General features: G+C 34.7%; 2 protein-coding genes across 11 annotated transcripts in view; one reads left to right on the plus strand and one right to left on the minus strand.

Annotated features, from left to right (window-relative positions):
* The window catches only part of ABCB1 (ATP binding cassette subfamily B member 1), a 177909-nt gene extending 174673 nt beyond the window's left edge, over positions 1–3236 (minus strand). Inside the window, exon 1 of one of the 2 annotated variants that reach the window (XM_045288717.1) lies at positions 3138–3236. The gene's annotated coding sequence lies outside the window, so the exon portion shown is untranslated. The remainder of the gene's footprint in view (positions 1–3137) is intronic. The other variant, XM_045288718.1, reaches the window with a different exon arrangement.
* Positions 1–19060, plus strand: part of RUNDC3B (RUN domain containing 3B) — a 91274-nt gene that overhangs the window by 35575 nt on the left and 36639 nt on the right. For all 9 annotated transcript variants that reach the window (XM_045288723.1, XM_045288724.1, XM_045288725.1 and 6 more), the window contains 5 exons: positions 951–1036; positions 6916–7005; positions 10476–10556; positions 13751–13919; positions 16583–16740. In XM_045288723.1, the coding sequence (XP_045144658.1) occupies positions 951–1036; positions 6916–7005; positions 10476–10556; positions 13751–13919; positions 16583–16740 (584 nt within the window). The remainder of the gene's footprint in view (positions 1–950; positions 1037–6915; positions 7006–10475; positions 10557–13750; positions 13920–16582; positions 16741–19060) is intronic.

The following is a 19060-nucleotide window of genomic DNA, read 5'->3' on the forward strand; positions in this document are numbered from 1 at the left end:
GAATAAGAAAGATCAAAGAAAAACCGATACATTTGAACTATGGTGTTGGTGAAGAATATTGAAAGTACCATGGTCTGCGAGAAGAACAAGCATCGGTTTTAGAAGAAGTATGGAGCAAGGATGGTGAGACCTCATCTCACATACTTTGGGCATGTTATCAGGAGAGACCAGACCCTGGAAAAGGACATCATGTTTGGTAAAGTGGAGGGGCAGCAAAAATGAGAAAGGCCCTCCGGGAGATGGATTGACAGTGGCTACAGCAGTAGCCTCAAACATAAGCCCAATTGTGAGGCTGGCACAAGGCCAGGCGTTGTTTTCTTCTGTTGTACACAGGGTCGCTGTGAGTTAGAGCTGATTCAGGGTCACCTAACAGTAATAGCAACAGCAATAGCATGACTTTATGCTGGAACATGCTGACTTGTTTGTTTTTTCTGCCTTAAGTGTTTGGTAATAACTTTAGATTGTGTTAAAGATACCAAATTCATTAACTCATGATTTGTATACATTAATAAGCATGACTTTTATTGTTAGGTAAAATCTCCTCCTGGAAGGATGCTATGGTAAATTATCTTGATCTAGTGTTGTACTTATCGATCAAGAGAGACTCTTATTCTCAGTTTGAGGACTCATTTTAATCATCATTTGATTTTAGGATCTATGCAATATGATTAAAAAGAGGTCTCCAAAACAAGCACCCCAATATTAATTTTTCTGTTCCTTCAGAGAATAGAAAATTGCTCCAACATGTACCATGCACTTTCAGAGAGACAAAACATATATTCTCTCTATATAGCTGAAATCTACCTGTTTTCATCATCTTGAATATTTTTCTTTGTTTTTCAAATGTATATTTTAAATGATTTCTCTACATTTTAAATTTTTTAGCTTTTTGATGGTATAATAGTCATACTTTTTTTTTTCTATACTTGATTCTTTATTCTTCTTTTTAGGGTAGAGCCTGGATCAGAGTAGCACTCATGGAAAAACATTTATCTGAATACATCTCTACAGCTCTGAGAGACTTCAAAACAACCAGGTTTAAAAATCCTTTTTATTTTCTAATAAATATTTGAAAGCGTAATTTAGAGACATAGAAATAAAAATTGAATGAAGAGGTTTGTTTAGTTTCTCAACCCTCAGTTATTTTAGTTTATTTATTTCTCATTGCTTAAAGAACCTCGCTGCCTTCTCAGGATAGTATAATCTGTTAACTAAGCATAAACTTGGATTCAGATTGCATATTATTCTTAGGATTTCCTTTCTCTGAACCATTTCTGATTTTTATTCTTCAACCCATGACTTTTTTTTTCTCCTTGGACTTTTTCTGACCAATTTGAAGAAAGACTTAACTAAGAAATTCCTAGAGAATCCTCATCGTATCACAATGCTTTCTTCCTTTTTGCTTGTAAAGAACATAATGAATCATTCATTTCTTAAAAGTTTGTGTGTATTCAGTTAATGGTTAATTGATTTTTTTAGGATAGTTTTATCAATGCTGTTGCACACACTTAAAAATATTTTATATATTATATATTATCCATATATAAAATAGGACTTAATTTTTTTTAAATCACTTTATTAGGGGCTCATACAACTCTTATCATAATCCATACATACATCAATTGTGTAAAATACATTTGTGCATTCGTTGCCCTCATCATTCTCAAAACATTTGCTCTCCACTTCAGCCCTTTGCATCAGCTCATTTTCCCCCTACCTCCCCACTCCCTCATGAACCCTTGATAATTTATAAATTATTATTTTTTCATATCTTACCCACTCCCCTCACCCACTTTTCTGTTGTCCGTCCCCCAGGGAGGAGGTTATATGTTCCCCCTTTCCACCCAACCCTCCCTCCACCCGGTATCACCACTCTCACCTCTGGTCCTGAAGGGACCATCTGTCCTGGATTCCCTGTGTTTCCAGTTCCTATCTGTACCAGTGTACATCCTCTGGTCTAACCAGATTTGTAAGGTAGAATTGGGATCATGATAGTTGGGGGGTGGGCACATTTAGGAACTAGAGGAAAGTTGTATGTTTCATAGTTGCTACACTGTACCCTGACTGACTTGTCTCCTCCCTGCGACCCTTCCGTAAAGGGATGAAATAGGACTTAATTTTTATGATGGTAGAGATAAGGATCATATTAGGGCAGCAATCATTCCTATTAAGCTCAGGCCTGTTCTTGTTGATCTTGTTGAAGAAACCACTTTTTCAAAAGTATTTGTAAGTGAGAAAACTGTAATATCAATACTTTATGCAGGTGATGTCCAATATATTAGACAGTATCTATATGCTGCCATATAAACAAGTATATTTGAGATGAAATAAAAAGAAGAATCAGTACTTTGCTCACTATAACCATATTTAAATACTCAGTAGTCATGTGTGGCTAATGACTACCCATTTGCAAGTACACATATTTTTCTGCTTAATTTTATCAATTGGGATACTTGACTCTGTCATATAGGTCATTCTAGTGAATGGGTACTGGTAATTTTAAATAGAGCCCAAACCTAAGAATTCAAAATTAATTAAATTAGATTAAATTAATATAATACAGCAATTTGTTCCAGTGCATTAGCACATCATTGCATGGAATTTATGGTAAATCTAATCTAAAAAGAAATGAAAGCAGTAATAAACTGTTCAAGTTGCTAGTCTTGTTTCTTAGTTTAAAGGATTGGGTGGGGTAGAAATGTTTCTTGAATAGATTGTTTTTGAATGAATAGTTTAAATATATAAAGGGAAATTCTTTTTGCCTTGTTCTTAGGTGTTAGCCGCCCTTTTGATAAAAAGGAAATGATTCAACTCTACAAAAGTACATGAAGTAAAAATATTCTCATAACAAAACATACGCTTACACCATTGAAAGAGAAACATGACTTAATATATAATGTCTATATGTGAATATAATGGCAGTGTAATTCTCAAGAAAAATCAGTGTGTTGTTTCATAAATTACCTTAGAAAATGACTAAAAAATAGTTTCAAATAAAATAAAGTAATTCTTTTTTTTAAACTGAAATCAAACTAAAATGCTTCCTTATTAGAAATACTTGTGGTCAAAATAAATATATTTAGAAAACTATATTTGAAAAATGCAAGTAAGTTTTTGGAACTTCGTTTGAATCTTACCTTTTGACTGGATGCCCTGGAGGTAATTGCTTGTAGAAAGATGAGAGGTTAGTCCTGGGCTTTTAGGGGGACTTGAGAGTATCTGAGTCAACTTGATTTCTTCTTGTTCTACTCTTCACAGAAAGAGTAATGACTGACATTCTTTAGAATGATGACTTTTAACTAGTGTAGAAGGAGGAGCTACAGTAATGAAAGCAGGCAAGCTTGAACCACCAATCCCTAAAATCCAAGGTTAAGATTGGGTGGAGGAAGTGTATGTGGGGGTGGAGTAGGGTGGGATAAAAAGTATGAATAATATTTGGTTTTAGAGTACCTGATTCCAAACGCTGACAGTTTCAGTGACCCTAAAAAGCAGATGTCATGGTGAGCAATTGTTAAGGGGGAAAAAGTGGAATAATTTAATGGTTTAAATAGAGTTGAAAAGCTGGCAGAATGAGTAGAATATGGATTTTAGATATTAGGGAATTGTTTTGATAGGTTACTGAGAAGACTTGCGAATACTGGAGTAAGGTAGAAGTTGCATTATTTCCTCACAGTTGTTTTTCTCTGTCCATAGACTGAAAAATAACTGAAATGTACTCTTAAGTAATTAAGATGTGATATTGGAAGCCAGATTGAAAGTATTCTTTAAATTTGAAGTAACAAATATGGAAGAAAACAATGTTAAAAGTAGAGATAAAATTGATTTTCTTGAAACCAATGTATTGTTTTGCAGTTACATCATTAAGCTTGGTCATAATGATAATATTTGTGTTTAAATGAAAGGTTAATTTTTTAGATTCTGTCACTGTCAGAATCAGGGGATCATGTTTCTTCCCAGTTAAACATTGAGATGGTTTCTGATGCACGTAGTCAGCAGGCTCTGCAGTCCCGTTTCAGGAGCCTAGTCCTGGCCTCACTTTTTCTAGCTGTGAAATCTTGGACAAGTTACTTAATCTTCTGTGGTACTAAAAGAAGATAATGTATGTAAAGAGTTTATGACGTAAAAGCTTAGAAATATTCACTATTTTTATTAATGCCCTATGTGATCCTGTGGGCTTAGGGCCTCTGTTTAATACTTGAGAAGATCTTTCCCAATGATACACTACAAAGTTGAAGTCTCCCTCGGTTTCCCTGTAGCTGGAAACACTTTATTTTTATATTGCCGCCTGTAATTATTTTATTCTTTTCTAGACTGTAAGTTCTATAAAGGCAGAGACCATGTCTTGCTCATTTACTATTTTATCTGTAACACCTAGCACACCTTGGTACTGTGAGGGAATTCATTATATATTTTTTGATGTGCATCCTATGTTCTTAGAAATACCTTTAGAAGTTTGCCTTTTGATCATTTGTTTTCTCTGGTTTAGTTAGACTTCCAATAGAATATGACACAGTTTAAAATCTGTTGTGTGTGTCATAAATGGAAATTAATATTCCTATATGGAAATAGAAACAAAATTGGGAAAGAAGCAATAATTATGTTACAGTAGCAAGAAAACTTAAAATGAAATGTTTTTGACTTATAAATAGTCTCATATTTCAACATGCCAATTTTAGTATATAGAATAACTTCTGATTGTCAGCATGGGAAAATTTGAAGGGTGCTGTTGCTCAGTAATAACAAAGTCTGTGCTGCTTGTTCACCTTGTACACTGTCCAGAGGGTGTTTCTAATTCAAATACTTGCAAGGCCTTAAAATAGTCTTAAAGAATGAACACTACAGATAGCATTATAGAATCATAACCCAATTAGAGTGTAATGATTTGTGATTCTAACTCATAGTTACTTAAATAACTGATAATAAATAATATACATAATTAGAAGTATTTCTTTTAAAAATAAAAGTAAACACTTTTGGTTAAGTTTTCAACTGGAGCCAGAATGTGGACAGTTGAACCCACTAATCACTCCTTGGAGGAAAAATGTGGCAGTTTGCTTTTGTATCCATTGCAACTTTAGAAATCATGTAGGGCAGACCTGCTTTTCTCTATAAGGTCACTCACTATGCATCAGAATTGACTGCCACGATAGGTTTGGGTTTGGGCTTGGTTTCTTCCAAACCATAATAATATCAAATAGTTTCTCACAATTTTTATTTGCTTCTAAGGTTCAAAATTGTATTTAAAGGTAGAGTCTAACATATAAATCTAAAAATGGAAGCTCCTATTTCTTTGAACTGTAGTATTTCAATATTTATAATACATTCTTGCAGTTTAGTATGCTGTCTTGGTTAGAGCCTTAAAATATTTTCTTTAGAACAAACAATGTTTTTTTTAAATAAAAAGAATTTTTTTTAGTGTGTACCGTATTATTATTGGATTAGTAGGCATTTCAGACTTTATTCTTGGCACATTTGTTGCCAAGTGATAACCTTGCTTACATAAGCAAACACTAATGCTTCAATTTTACTGTGAGATAAAGCGAAATTGAAAGTTCACAACATTTTGAAGTCTTTGAAAGTGTTGATAGAAAGAACCAGTCAAAATTATTGATCTGTATGATAGATAACTATCTTAACGAGATGATTCCTTTTCTCTCTGTCTTCTTTGTTGGAGAGAAGGCCATGTTATACCCGTGCAATATTGTGCTTGAGCACGGTAGTCAATTAAATGGATTTCTTGATTTCAAAACAACAGTATATACTAGAACCAAAAAAATTTAATAATATCATATGTTCACATACTATAAAAAGACTTTTAGGCTTTTAAAAACACTCTAAAATCAATTTTGTTTACTTTTAGTATTCTTCTAATGCAGTGGTGGCATCAGGAAGCAAACAAGGATAGTTTTGGTCTGATTCTAAAAATATACTTTTAAGCTTTGATGGACTCAAGATAGAGAATTTAAAAATAGGGTAATACTAGATGATTAAGAAAACCCATGAATGCGTAGGACCCATAGAATTTAGCGCTCTGGAACCATTGAAGACATAATTATTTTGAGAGTAAGTAAATGTTCTATTAACAGCCAATTTATGCTGTAGGACAGGGACACAATCATAGATATGTAGGCTTGTCTAAAATGGTGCAGGACCAGGTAGTGTTCTGTTCTTTTGTGCATGTGATTGCTATGAGTTGGGATCAAATTGATAGCATCTAATAACAGAATCATTACCTTTTTGTGGAACACCTTAATATATTAGGTAAACAATGTTTCCATTTATTTTAGTAATTTTTTTCTTGAGAGTGACAGAAGCTCTGGTGGCACAGTGGGCTTCACAATGAGCTGCTAACAAGAGCAGCAGTAACTTAAAAGATCAAACGGTGAGCCCACTGATCCCTCCATGGATAAAGATGAGGCTGTCAGCTCCTGTAAAGATTTAATCCTGGAAACCTAAAGAGTAGTTCTGCTCTGCCCTATAGGGTCATTATGGCTCATAATCAGCTTGTTAACTGCGGGTTTGGGTATTTTTTGAGATTGGGAGTTGTAGTTCTTTTCCTTTTGTGTAAATGGATCAAAGCAATGTGCATTGCCCCTAGTTTTGAAAATAGAGTAGTATAAGTGACTATCAATTTAACCATTTAATGATTGTATTGATAATGTTTCATTTTAAGAGAATAATTCTGAGCACAGGGAGCCCATTCATAGAGTCACTTTGATTTTAAGAATAGTGTAAGCATTGGGACAGAGTAGAATTTGTTATCATTGCATGGGTTTCCCTAAATATTTATGTAAGATTTGGTGATAAGAAATTAAATATGTAGTTTTTCCTATACCACATTGGGCTCTAGGTAATTATTGAAGTGCAAAATTCAGTCTGGTTTGGAATTTATATAGTCATTCTTTTCATTTTCAGAAGATTTTATGAAGACGGAGCAATTGTCCTCGGTGAGGAAGCAAATATGCTTGCTGGCATGCTGCTTGGACTCAATGCTATTGATTTCAGGTACTTCGTTAATTCACATGTATTGTTTGTAACTACTTTATGATTTTTCTTTCAGTGTTTTGTCAAAGTCAAGCAAATGCTTGGATATGTATATTTGATTCATATTGTTCCCTTTCAAATGACATCAGTTAGATTTCTCAATGGTTTGCTGTCTTGGAAGAGTCTTTCAAATTTCAGAAATTAACTGATGAGTTTTCTTTCTAGCTTATAACACATCTGCCCAAGCAGCAATATTTGTGCCTTAGTAACACTGAGAAAGGTTTTTTTATATTGTTTTTTAGTATTTTTTAGCTACCAGTTTAAAATGAAAAGTAGATTAAAGTATATACAGAGCTTGGAGGATTCTTACTATCTTACGTGTTGAGATAAAGAAGAGCATGACAGAATATCTCTGGTACCTTATGATTCTTACATTATTTATAGATCTAGAATAAAAAATTATATTGTCCACATTTGCTTTTATTTTTAACAGTTTCAAGACTAAGACAACACATTCTAAAATAGGACAATTTTAAGGATATTTTAAGATTTATGGAAGCATTAATTGATATCTGTTTCACTCCATTCTTCACATTATACTAACATAAACAATCTGTTTATAAAAAGAATGCAAGTCAACAAAACTCACATGGAAGAAACACACCAGCCTGTGTGATAATGAGGTGTTGATGGGATCAAGTATCAAGGACCCAGGGGAAAAAAACAACCATATCGATGTGAATGAGAGGGTCGGGGGCAGAGTGGAGATCCAAAGCCCATCTATAGACAATTGACATGCCCTCACAGAACAGTGACAGGGAAGAGATGAGTCAGTCAGGGTGCAATATAGCACTGACGAAACATGCAGCTTTCCTCCATAGTTGTTTAATACTTCCTTCCCGCCCCCCTTCTCCCCACTATCATGAACCCAATTCTACCTTACAAATCCGGCTAGACCAGAGCATGTACACCAGTACAGATAAGAGCTGGAAACACAGGGAATCCAGGATAGATAAACCCTTCAGGACCAATAATGAGAATATAGATACGAGGAGGGTAAGGGGAAGGTGTGGGGAGAAAGGGGAACCGATCACAATGATTGAACAGAAAAGTGGGTGAAGGTAAACAGTGGTCAGTGTAAGACATGAAAAAATTTTTTTATAAATTATCAAGGGTTTATGAAGTAGGAAGGGGAGGGGAAGGGAAAACGAGCTGATACCAAGGGCTCAAGTAGAAAGAAAATATTGATGACAGCATATGTACAAATGTGCTTGACATATTGTATGTATGGATGGATTGTGATAAGAGCTGTTAGAGCCCCCCAATAAAATGATTAAAAGAAAAGGGGAAAAAGGAATGCAAGAATAAAATAATGGAAATCCTAAATTTGTACTGAGAGAATTTGAAATAATAGTACTTGAATATTCAAGGATATTAACAAAAGAAACAAGGCAAATGAAAATTAAGATAATGCTGCATATTTTCACTGAAGTTACCTTTACTAGTAAATAGCGCTTTTTAAAAAATATTTGTCCTTTCATGGGTATAACTTCTCTGCTTAAGTTTTAATAAATTACTAGGCAAATTGGTATAAATTTTTAGGATGAGTATGATAGATCGTAGAAGGAAGAGTTTGTTTTTTTTAAACATTTTATTAGGGGCTCATACAACTGTTATCGCAATCCATACACACATCAACTGTGCAAAGCACATTTGTACATCATTCTCAAAACATTTTCTCTCCACTTAAACCCCCGACATTAGGTCCTCATATTCCCCCTCCCTCCCCGCTCCCCCTCCCTCATGAGCCCTTGATAGTTTATAAATTGGTATCCTGTCATATCTTGCCCTGCCCGACGTCTCCCTTCACCCACCCTTCGGTTGTCTGTCCCCCAGGGAGGAGGCCACACACAGTTCCTTGTAATCGGTTCCCTCCTTCCTACCCACTCTCCCTTTACCCTCCCTGTTTCGCCACACACACCACCGGTCCTGCAGGGCTCATCTGCCCTGGATTCCCTGCACCTTCAGTTCCCATCTGTACCAGTGCACATCCTCCGGTCCAGCCAGCCTTGCAAGGTCGAATTCGAGTCATGGTAGTGGGAGCGGGGAGGAAACATTTAGGAACTAGAGGAAAGTTGTATTTCTCATCGTTGTTACATCGTACCCTGACTGGCTTGTCTCCTCCCCGAGACCCCTCTGCAAGGGGATCTAAGGAAGAGTATTTTTCTGATCCCTCTAAGAATGTGAACTTTGGCATGGCACCCTGATCCCATCTAAATTCCTTACAGTTTCCCCACCCACTCGAGAATAAGTATAGGATCTTGGCCACATACTAACATCCAAAAAGACCCACCAGGATAAGAATTGTAACTTTTGGCTTAGTATAACCAGTTGAAAGCATATGTCTAAAAGTTAACATCATTAGATTTCTGTAAATGAAGGCAAACCTATAGAAAGTGTTGCCACTTTGATCTCTTTATTCGTGTTTGGAAAAATGTATGCATTCTTAGTATTGACATATTAGAACAAATATTTCAGCAGACCAGCTACCCAAAGAAACCAGAAGCTGAAAATTCTTAGATGAACTCTAAAATGTACTTTAACATTTTGAGCAAAACTAAAGGGCTTTTGTTAGCATTATTGTATCACATATATCATCATACAAAACAAAGATCATGATTGTGGAACCAGGTGACTGAACGACCCCTGGTGGTTCGCTTGAGTAAGCATTCAACTAACTGCAATTTTGCAGTTCAAACCCACTAGTCGCCCCAAAGGAAAAATAGGCCCTTGTAAAGATTTACAACCTCAGAGACCTTTGCTATAAAGTTGGAATACACTCAATGGCAGTGGATTACTTAGCTTTAACAGACTCATCATCTGACTTTGGGCAAAAAACACTTGACACATGCCTTGTTGTATGTTCTCAAAAACATCTGACTTTCAGGTAGATTCAAGGATTTTTAACATTTTCTAGGTTTAAGAGGCAAGGATTTTCAATCAGGCCATCCTAGTTTTCTCATTAATCAAAATTTTACACGGCATTTATTATCTCCTATGAATTTATGTCTAAATATGAAGAACATGTGTTCATCTGAAAATTCTCTAATGGCTTTTAAAAATGCAGTAAAGACTTTCCACAACACCCAAGCTCACTGCCATCGAGTTGATGCTGACTCCCGACGACCCTACAGGACAGGGTGGAACTGTCACCAAGATAAATAAAATAAAGTTTTTGAATATTTTTCTCAGTAAATTTTATTATTGCTTGATACATTTATATAACAGTATATTATTTTGCAAAATGCTTTGTTACTGTATTAAAGGCAGACTATATTGAAGAACTTATTTGTAACATTTTAAAATTAAATTGCAAACAAAATTAACCTGCAGTCAGATAAAAGCAAATGCCTGTAGCAAGAGATTGTTTGTAACACTTATATTTGATTTAAAATTTCATATATTAATATGGAACATTTATTGTTTATTAGCTTCTGTCTAAAAGGAGAAGGATTGGATGGCAGCTTTCCTGCTGTAATAGACTATACACCATATCTGAAGTTTACCCAAAGGTATTTGATATTCGAAATATTATTGAAATTTCAGAACTCACTCACATGATATTTTTAGGGTACATCGATTCTATATTTAATATCTCTGTAATTGCATCTTTAACATATAACTTTGATTATTTCCATAAGCTTAAAGTCTAGTAATGGAATTTCTGGGATAAAATGTGGTAATAATTTCTTTTAGAAAGATTGGGGGGAGTAGGGAGGGAGGGGAAAAAAATGAGCTGATACCAAGGGTTCAAGCAGAAAGCAAATGTTTTGAGAATGATGATGGCAACAAATGTACAAATGTGCTTGACACAATGGATGTATGTATGGATTGTGATAAGAGTTCTATGAGCCCCCAATAAAATGATGTTAAAAAAAGATATCCTTAAAGCAAATGAGAATAAAAATAACACTACATCTAAAAAAAATAGAAGGATTAGTACCAGACTAGAATCAAGGAATGAGAGATTAATAATTTCCCGAATGTCCGGCTTTTCCAAGGTGATATTCTTCTCAATCCGCCCCACCACCACCACCACCCCATCTCCTCCTTTAAATGTATTACCTCACGTCTCTAGGCTCTGTGATTCACTGCTGGATTGGATCCTGTTCAATTCAAAATCCAAAGGCAGAAGTGAGCCACCTGCAAGGTCCATAGCCAGAAGCTAAAAAAGTCCCAAAGTCACAGCAGGTCCTCTTGCTTCTCCAAACCTCAGTCAGGAAATAGAGGTCTGGCTTTCCAGTTGAGGGGATGTGTATTTGAAACATACATGGCGGAGCCGTTATATGTCCAAGGAAAGTAAAGGATGCTGGTTTAAAGATGCCATCAAGAATAAAGGATTGGCTTGGCTCACACCTGCACTAAGGATGGAGTCAATGCCATCAATTTAAGAAGGGGTGTGGCTTGGTTCATACCCTTTACTAAGGTGGGGTCTTAAAGATGCCCTCAATGAAACAAAGGGTGAAGCTTAATTCATTCCTCAACTAAAACTCTGCCATCTATTCGATGCCAATTCATAGTGATCCAACAGGACAGGGTAGAACTGCCCCTGTGAGTTTCCAAGACCAACTCTTTATGGCCTTCAGTATGATAAGATTTTGAAACTATGCCTAAGATTTTCAGTGGCTCTTTCCCTGGAAGTGGGGAGCTGAATCTTTGTTGGATGTCTGTTCTTAGTCTAGAAGGTTCACTGAAACCTGTTCACTTTGGGTGTCCATGCTGGCATTTGAAATACCAATGGCATATCTTCCAGCATTACAGCAACATACAGGCCAGCACACTTTGACAAACTGACAGACAATTGTCGTGCCAATTGAGTTTCGGTCATCCTATATTACAGTGTCTGTTTTTCAATCATGCTAACAAAGAATTTAAAATATAGCTAATTGTGTAACTGAAAAACATGTCCTATTGTTGTGTTAATTTTCACTGATTCGATTGTAAAGTTAATAAACTTTATTGAACATCAGTATTTTTAAATACAGATTATCTTTGTGAAACTAAAATATGAAATATGTAAATAGCAAAAACTAGGTTACCCACTGGTTAAGCTATTGGATGCTAACTGTAAAGTTAGTGGTTTGAACCCTGTAGCAGCTCTGCAGGAGGTAGACTGCTACAGAAGGCAGTTTGCTTCAGTGAGCTACAGCCAAGAAGACCCTAGGGGAAGTTCTCATGTCACCTACTGTTACTACGAATTGCAAATCATCTTGGTGACTCCTAACAAGTAAACTTAAACTGAAGTAAAATAAATTAATCATGCAAATTCTTTGAGAAAGGTATATTTGAAATATAATTTTCGAGGATTTTTGTTATTGTGGTAGGTAATTAGAGATGTTGTCTATTAGATTATACTTGTTAATGGTGCATTTGAATTTTCTGTGTCCTTTAAATATTGTATTTCTTGGTGTTTTAAGTTACTAAGATGATGTGTTAAATTAACAGGTTTTCCTTGTCTATTTTCATTTTTTACTTTATAGATGAGCATTTTGAAGTTCCATTAATAAGATGTACCCAAGTTTAGAATTCTTAGTTTCCTAATGTAATGAGTTATTTTTACCCATATGTAGTAAGCATCCATGTTTTTTTAAGTCTGTTATATTTGATATTAATTTTTTATTGTTGTCAATGTTTTTTGTATATTTTATCCTTTTTTCCATAAGCCATTTAATGTAGCATACTACATTTCCTGTGTTAAGTATGTTGTTTTAAAGTATTACTTATTTGGATTTCTAAAAATATTTTAATAGAATGTTTAATAAAAATACTTTAAATATTTTAGAAACTAATTTGTTTTACTAGTATATTTGAATAGATATCTACTATTGCATTTTAACTTTAATTTATCTTGCCTTTTATATGTATTTTTTGTCCCCCTTTTGTCATTTTTCTTTTCTTCCTTTGATTTACACATACACACACTCCACCATCACCACCCCATTTAATTTCTCTACTAGTTCCTGAGTTACAAATTTTATTACTCTTCTTTTACTGATACCCTGTTAATTTAATATGCATATTTGAAATTTAATAAAATCTAAAGTTAATATCTTTATCTGACTTATATGCTATTTTGATGTAAAATTTTAGGCTATCATTAATTTATTTACAATTCCATAGCGGTAGGCAACATAGTTAACTGTTTCAAATTTTCAATATTTATTTAAGGTTTGTCCATATGCAGTCAATTATTCTGCTTACTCTTTCGTCGTGTAAAATAGACCTTCCCTATTTGGTCACTTTTCTTCTTCCTGTACTATAATCTTTGAATAATCTTTTAATTAGCATTTGTTAGTACATTTAATAATTTTTAGTAAATCTAGGAAGATAATTTTGCTGGACGTATTATACTAATGTGGTAGTTATTTTCTGTTATCATTTTGAAAATATTTTTAGTAAATATTAAATATATATAATTACACATCCCATAATCAGCTCCCAATTTAAAAATTCTCTCTTCAATTGTATATAAATTGATGATGCATATAGTTTTAATTTCAATGGTCCATTTTTTTATGTTTGTGTGTATATGCTATATGGTATTTTTCAAAATTGGAATTTATCACCAATCACTGCTTTCTCTGGCCCAGTGAAAGCTTCAGCTATGGCAGGCAAATATCCTTGGTCTATATTTATTTACTTTCTAGATCACGAACTGAAAACACACAATTGACATTATTTTCTTTAAAATTGTTACTCTTCCCAGTTCTGATAGTATCAGCAGTGATGAGGAAGAGCTAAGGACCTTGGGAAGCAGTGGTAGTGAAAGCAGCACTCCAGAGAATGTCGGACCTCCTTTCATCATGGATGAAAACAGCTGGTTCAACAAGTGTAAGAGAGTCAAACAAAAGTATCAGCTTACCGTGGAACAAAAGGTACTTTTTACCAATCTATAAAGTCATTAATTTGATTAGAAGTAATATGTTCAGAATGTTAACCGCCAAAAGATCATTTTTCTGAATAGAATTGCTTAGCCATCGCTACTTCTTTTCTGTTCTTCTTAGTGAAAAATTAGACAGAATTTTAGAAGGGGCTTTCGTTTACCAAAATTTTTTCTAATTTCATGTTTTAATCCAAAAGCCATTTATTACAAAATTTTAAGTACTTGTGATTTTCATTCAATGATTACTTTTATAAAACATTATTGATTTGTGAAAATGCAGTGATTGGTTGAGTACAATCCTTGTATTTCTGATTTTTTAATCAGGTAATTCAGCATCTCTTGTGTCTTATGCCTAATACGAGGCAGAGAGGAGGGCATAAAAGAAAAATGAGCTCCAGCCGCTTGAATTTGTAACCTCTGCCTTTGTTACTCCGTTAACTCATTTTCCTTTCTCTTCTTTAAACACCTTCAAAACTATCATGATTCATAAATGATATTATAGTGAGCCCAGTGGCATTAACTATGGAAGTATTAGAACTGTAAACAATACACTGGGGAAAAGAAAATTGATTAAAACATAGATTTACAAATATGAATAGCTTTATAAATTCCAAACAGCTATTTGTTAGAAAACAAAAATATTTCATTCATAAAAACAAGCATAATATCTATAAAGAAAACTGAAAAATTCTGAAAACTAATCTATTTAAGAAATATGGAAATGCTGAGACAATGCAATTTTTCAAAATTTTATGTAGAGCTGAGCTCTCAAAAAAAGAAAAAAGAAACTCACCACCCACCAGAAACCTGGTGGTGCAGTTAACATGGGTAGGATATTTGAGTTCAAGCAAAGTTACCCCAGATCTACTTCTGAAAAATTACCCATTAAAACCCTATGGATCACTGTTCTATTCTGACACATCATGAATCAGAATCTACTCAGTGGAAGCTCGTCGGTTTAAGAAAAACAACAACTCACTACTATCAAGTCCACACCAACTCATAGTGACCCTGTAGAACTAACTGTTCCTGTGGATTTCCGAAACTGTAACTCTTTACAGGAACAGAAAGCCATTCTTCCTCCCAGGGAATAACTGGTGGTTTCCAGCTGCTGATTTTGCAGATCTCAGTGTAATGTGTAGCCACTATACCATCAAGGTTCCTAGTTGGAAGAGGGCGTAAATGAAGGGATCTATAAATGCCACTGCTGACCCTGGGGGAAGTGGGGTCAGTTACTTGTATGTTTTAATATCAACAAAGAGTATATTTTGGTTCACGGTCATTCAAGATCAAAATTTGACCTAGAAGGCAGGAAGTAAAATACAAAATTACAGAGTAAGCAAAGAAATTGGTAACTAAACCTTAGCTAAATAATATAATAAAACCAGCAGTGACAGTGACCAGGTTGGGGTAGCAGTGGTGTGCTGATATATATTTAACAGCTGGTTTTCACAGGGAAGATGGGGAAGGAGCTCAGATTTGTAGTATTTGTAGCATTTGCCAATTATAGTAAATATATTTATATTATAATATATAATATAGTAAATTATGGTAAATATTCCCACTATAGTCAGTCTAAAGCTACCAGTGTGTCAACACTGTGAAGGCAGAACTGGAAAGAGATGCACAAAACACCACTGTGTATTATTTCTACCACTCAGGTACATAAATGTAAATTACCTCAAAAGCATGGATAATAGTAAAATACAGTAAAATAATTAGCAAGTGGTACCTTTTGAGTAGGTACTGCTTTTGTTTTTAAAATTATTTACTTAATCACAAGATTATTTGATTTTTCGTAATAGTAGTATTAAGACAACTGACTCAAAACTTTTAATGTATAGCTCTCAAGTGACCATACAATATGGCTGTAGGGTACCACTGGGTTATTAAAACAGTAGAAAATTACACAGGAAAGGGTGAGAAGGGGATATTTTATCAAACTTTAGAAAATAGTTTTAATAATAGAGCACATATGTTAAATTTGTCTATTATTCTATCAGTGATACTCCAAAGTAACACAATAAGTAGATAAATAATATTTAAATAACTTAGGATTGATTTTCAAGACATATGGAGAATTTTGCAGTTGCTATATGTGGTGGTTACATAATCTGGTGTCAAATTGAGGATTAAGAGTGTAGAGGTGGATTCTAGCCTGTCAATCACAAGGTATAGCCAACGAGGCCTCTAAGTGAGCATGGCCTTCTCCAGAGAAGTCTGTGAACTCCTGTATTTCCTCCTTGGAGGCGGGAGACACTCTCTCTCTGCTGACTCCCTGTGAGACATCTCTGTGGAGAAGACACATAGAGAGAGGCTGATGGAGCCAGACCTCTGGAGCTGGAGGAGCCACATGGAGATCCTTGCCAGCAATGAGATGCTTCTACTACCACTGGATCCTCAAGAGTTTGCACCCACTGGCCTGGGATCTTCCTGTATTTGTCATCATTGCATGTGTTTTGTGAGTCTGAAGAGGATTTTATAGTTTGGTATTGGACATATGGACTTGACCTGGACTGGACTAGGATGTTTTCTCAGTATTCAATTGCTCTTGTATATAAAGTTCTTTCTTATACACATGTGAGTGTCTATAAATTTTGTTTCTCTAGTCTACCCGGACTGACAAAGTATATATTGTTGATACTGTATTTCCAGGGTTATCTTGAAGAACTCTTAAGACTTCGAGAGAACCAGTTATCTGAATCAGTCTCCCAGAATAAAATATTACTTCAAAGGATTGAAGATTCTGATCTGTCCCATAAATTGGAGAAGGAGCAATTAGAATATATAATTGTGGAGCTTCAAGATCAGCTGTAAGTGAGACACTTTTGGAAAATGTTTGGTAGTATGTGAACATCGGGAAAAAAACGGAGTGTTTTTACATAGAAATCAAATTTCCCCAAAATCTGATTCCAGTAACCAATCATGATTAAATTCTTTTTCATTTATTCTTTATATGTCTTTTTGTTTTTCTTATTACAAAAGTAATGTATGGTCATTGTGGAAACATTAAAAAATACAAGAACAAGGAAAAAGCACGTGTAGTCTTGTTACTCATTGATAACCGCTATGGCTTGATCTATATTCTTCTAAATGCATATGCGGTTTTTTTAAGTATTGATTGTTTCATTAATTGAGTGCATGAAGTTGGTGTATTAATACTTAAAAGTGCCAGTATATAAACTGTTTATATACTGATTGTTGCATTAATTGAGTACATAAAGTTGGTGTATTGATACTTAAAGTGCTAGGATATAAACTGTGCTATCAATTTGCACCAGAATGTGACTAAGCAGATTTTAGTACCACTGACTTTAATTTTTTTATAGCAAGACTTTGATAAAGCCAAGTATTGGTTTACTACATTCTTATACTTACATATAACCTTCTTAATTTGCCACCATTGAAATCACTTACACTAGGCATACCATTTTGGCAAACTTGCTTTTATCAAGTTTATGATGATACTAACATTTTAAAAGTTGATCTTAAAGTTTTAATTTGAAATAAATTTAAACTTTAATAAAAACTGTAAAAATAGAACAAAGAATTCCTGTTTGTCTTTTCCTAGATTTCACTTTTCAACATTTGCCATACTTACCTTTTACTTCTCTGTCCCCTTATACACATTAGGTTTTTGAACCACTCAAGAGGTTGCATGCATTGTGCCCCATTACTCCTTAGTACTTCAGAGTGTCTTTCCAAAGAACAAAGGTATTCACTTACATAGTCACAATACAGTTTCTGTTTAGGAAATTCAACATCAAAGTTTACTTTCATCTTATCTATAATTCATATTCCAATTTTATCAATTGTTCAAATAATGTCTTTCATTGCATGAGAATCCTGTTTTACTTTTATTTGTCAATCTCTTTAGTCCCCTTAGAAAGGTTCGATGTTTGTTTTGCATGAGATTGACCTTGTTAAATAATAAAGGTTCCTCATTTAAGTTAGTACAAACAAGGCCGTCACTGGTCTTTTAGTTTGTTGAACTGTGGGAGTTTATGGGTTGCTATGATGCTATGAGCTATGCCATTGGTATTTCACATGTGAACAGAGTCAACCATGGTATATAGGTTTGAGCCAAGTGTTCAGAGTAAGACAGACTGGGAAGAGGAACCTGGCTATTTACTTTCAGGAGCAAGAAAACCCATGGATAGCAGTAGAACACTGTGTATATAGTGCTGGAAGACGAGCCCCTCAGGTGGAAGTTACTCAAAAATATAACTAGAGAAGAACTGCCGCCTCAAAACACAGTTGATCTTAATGCTGTGGAGGAATTAAAGCTATTGGGACCTTCTTTTGCTGGTGTGACATGACTTAATGTAACAAATTAACTACAAACATCCATTAGTAATTGAAACTTGGAATGTACGAAGTATGGATCAAAGAATGTTGAAAGTCACAAAAATGAAATGGAATAGTGAGTTGAAATGGAATGGTATTGACCATTTTGAATTAGACATTCATATGGCCTACTGTCCCAGGAATGACAAATTGAAGAGAGCAATGTCACAAGTGAAAGTTCAACATTGGATAAGGAAGATCAAAGCAGAATCAATACATTTGAGTTTCGGTGCTGGAGAAGAATATTGAAAGTACTGCTAAAAGGACAATCCATTCTATATTGGAATAAGTACAGCCTTAGAGGCAAGCATGGCCAGAGTTCATTTGACAGACATCAGACATATTATCCAGAGAGACTAGAGAAAGACATCATGCTTGGGAAAGTGAAGGGACAGTGAAAAAAAAGCCCTCAAGATGGATTGACACTGTGGCTGCAATGGTAGCTCCAGCTTAGGGGCAATTGTAGAGTTGGTGCTGGACAAGGTCGTGTTTTATTCTGTTGTGCATAGGGTCACTGTGGGTTGGAATGGTTGTGATGGCACCTAACAACAGTGTCACATTTAAAGAACTATCCTGAAGTGTAACATCACCAGTTGCATGCCTAAAAGCAAGACCTGTTAAGATGACTGGTTCTATCTTTCTTTTTTATTTATTTATTTATTTATTTATTTAAAACATTTTATTAGGAGCTCATACAACTGTTATCCCAATCCATACACACATCAATTGTGTAAAGCGTATTTGTACATCATTTCTCAAAACATTTTCTCTCCATTTAAACCCCCG

Source organism: Echinops telfairi, unplaced genomic scaffold, assembly GCF_000313985.2.
Source record: "Echinops telfairi isolate 266 unplaced genomic scaffold, ASM31398v2 ScPeMD7_23;HRSCAF=83, whole genome shotgun sequence".
NCBI classification, from domain to species: Eukaryota; Metazoa; Chordata; class Mammalia; order Afrosoricida; family Tenrecidae; genus Echinops; species Echinops telfairi.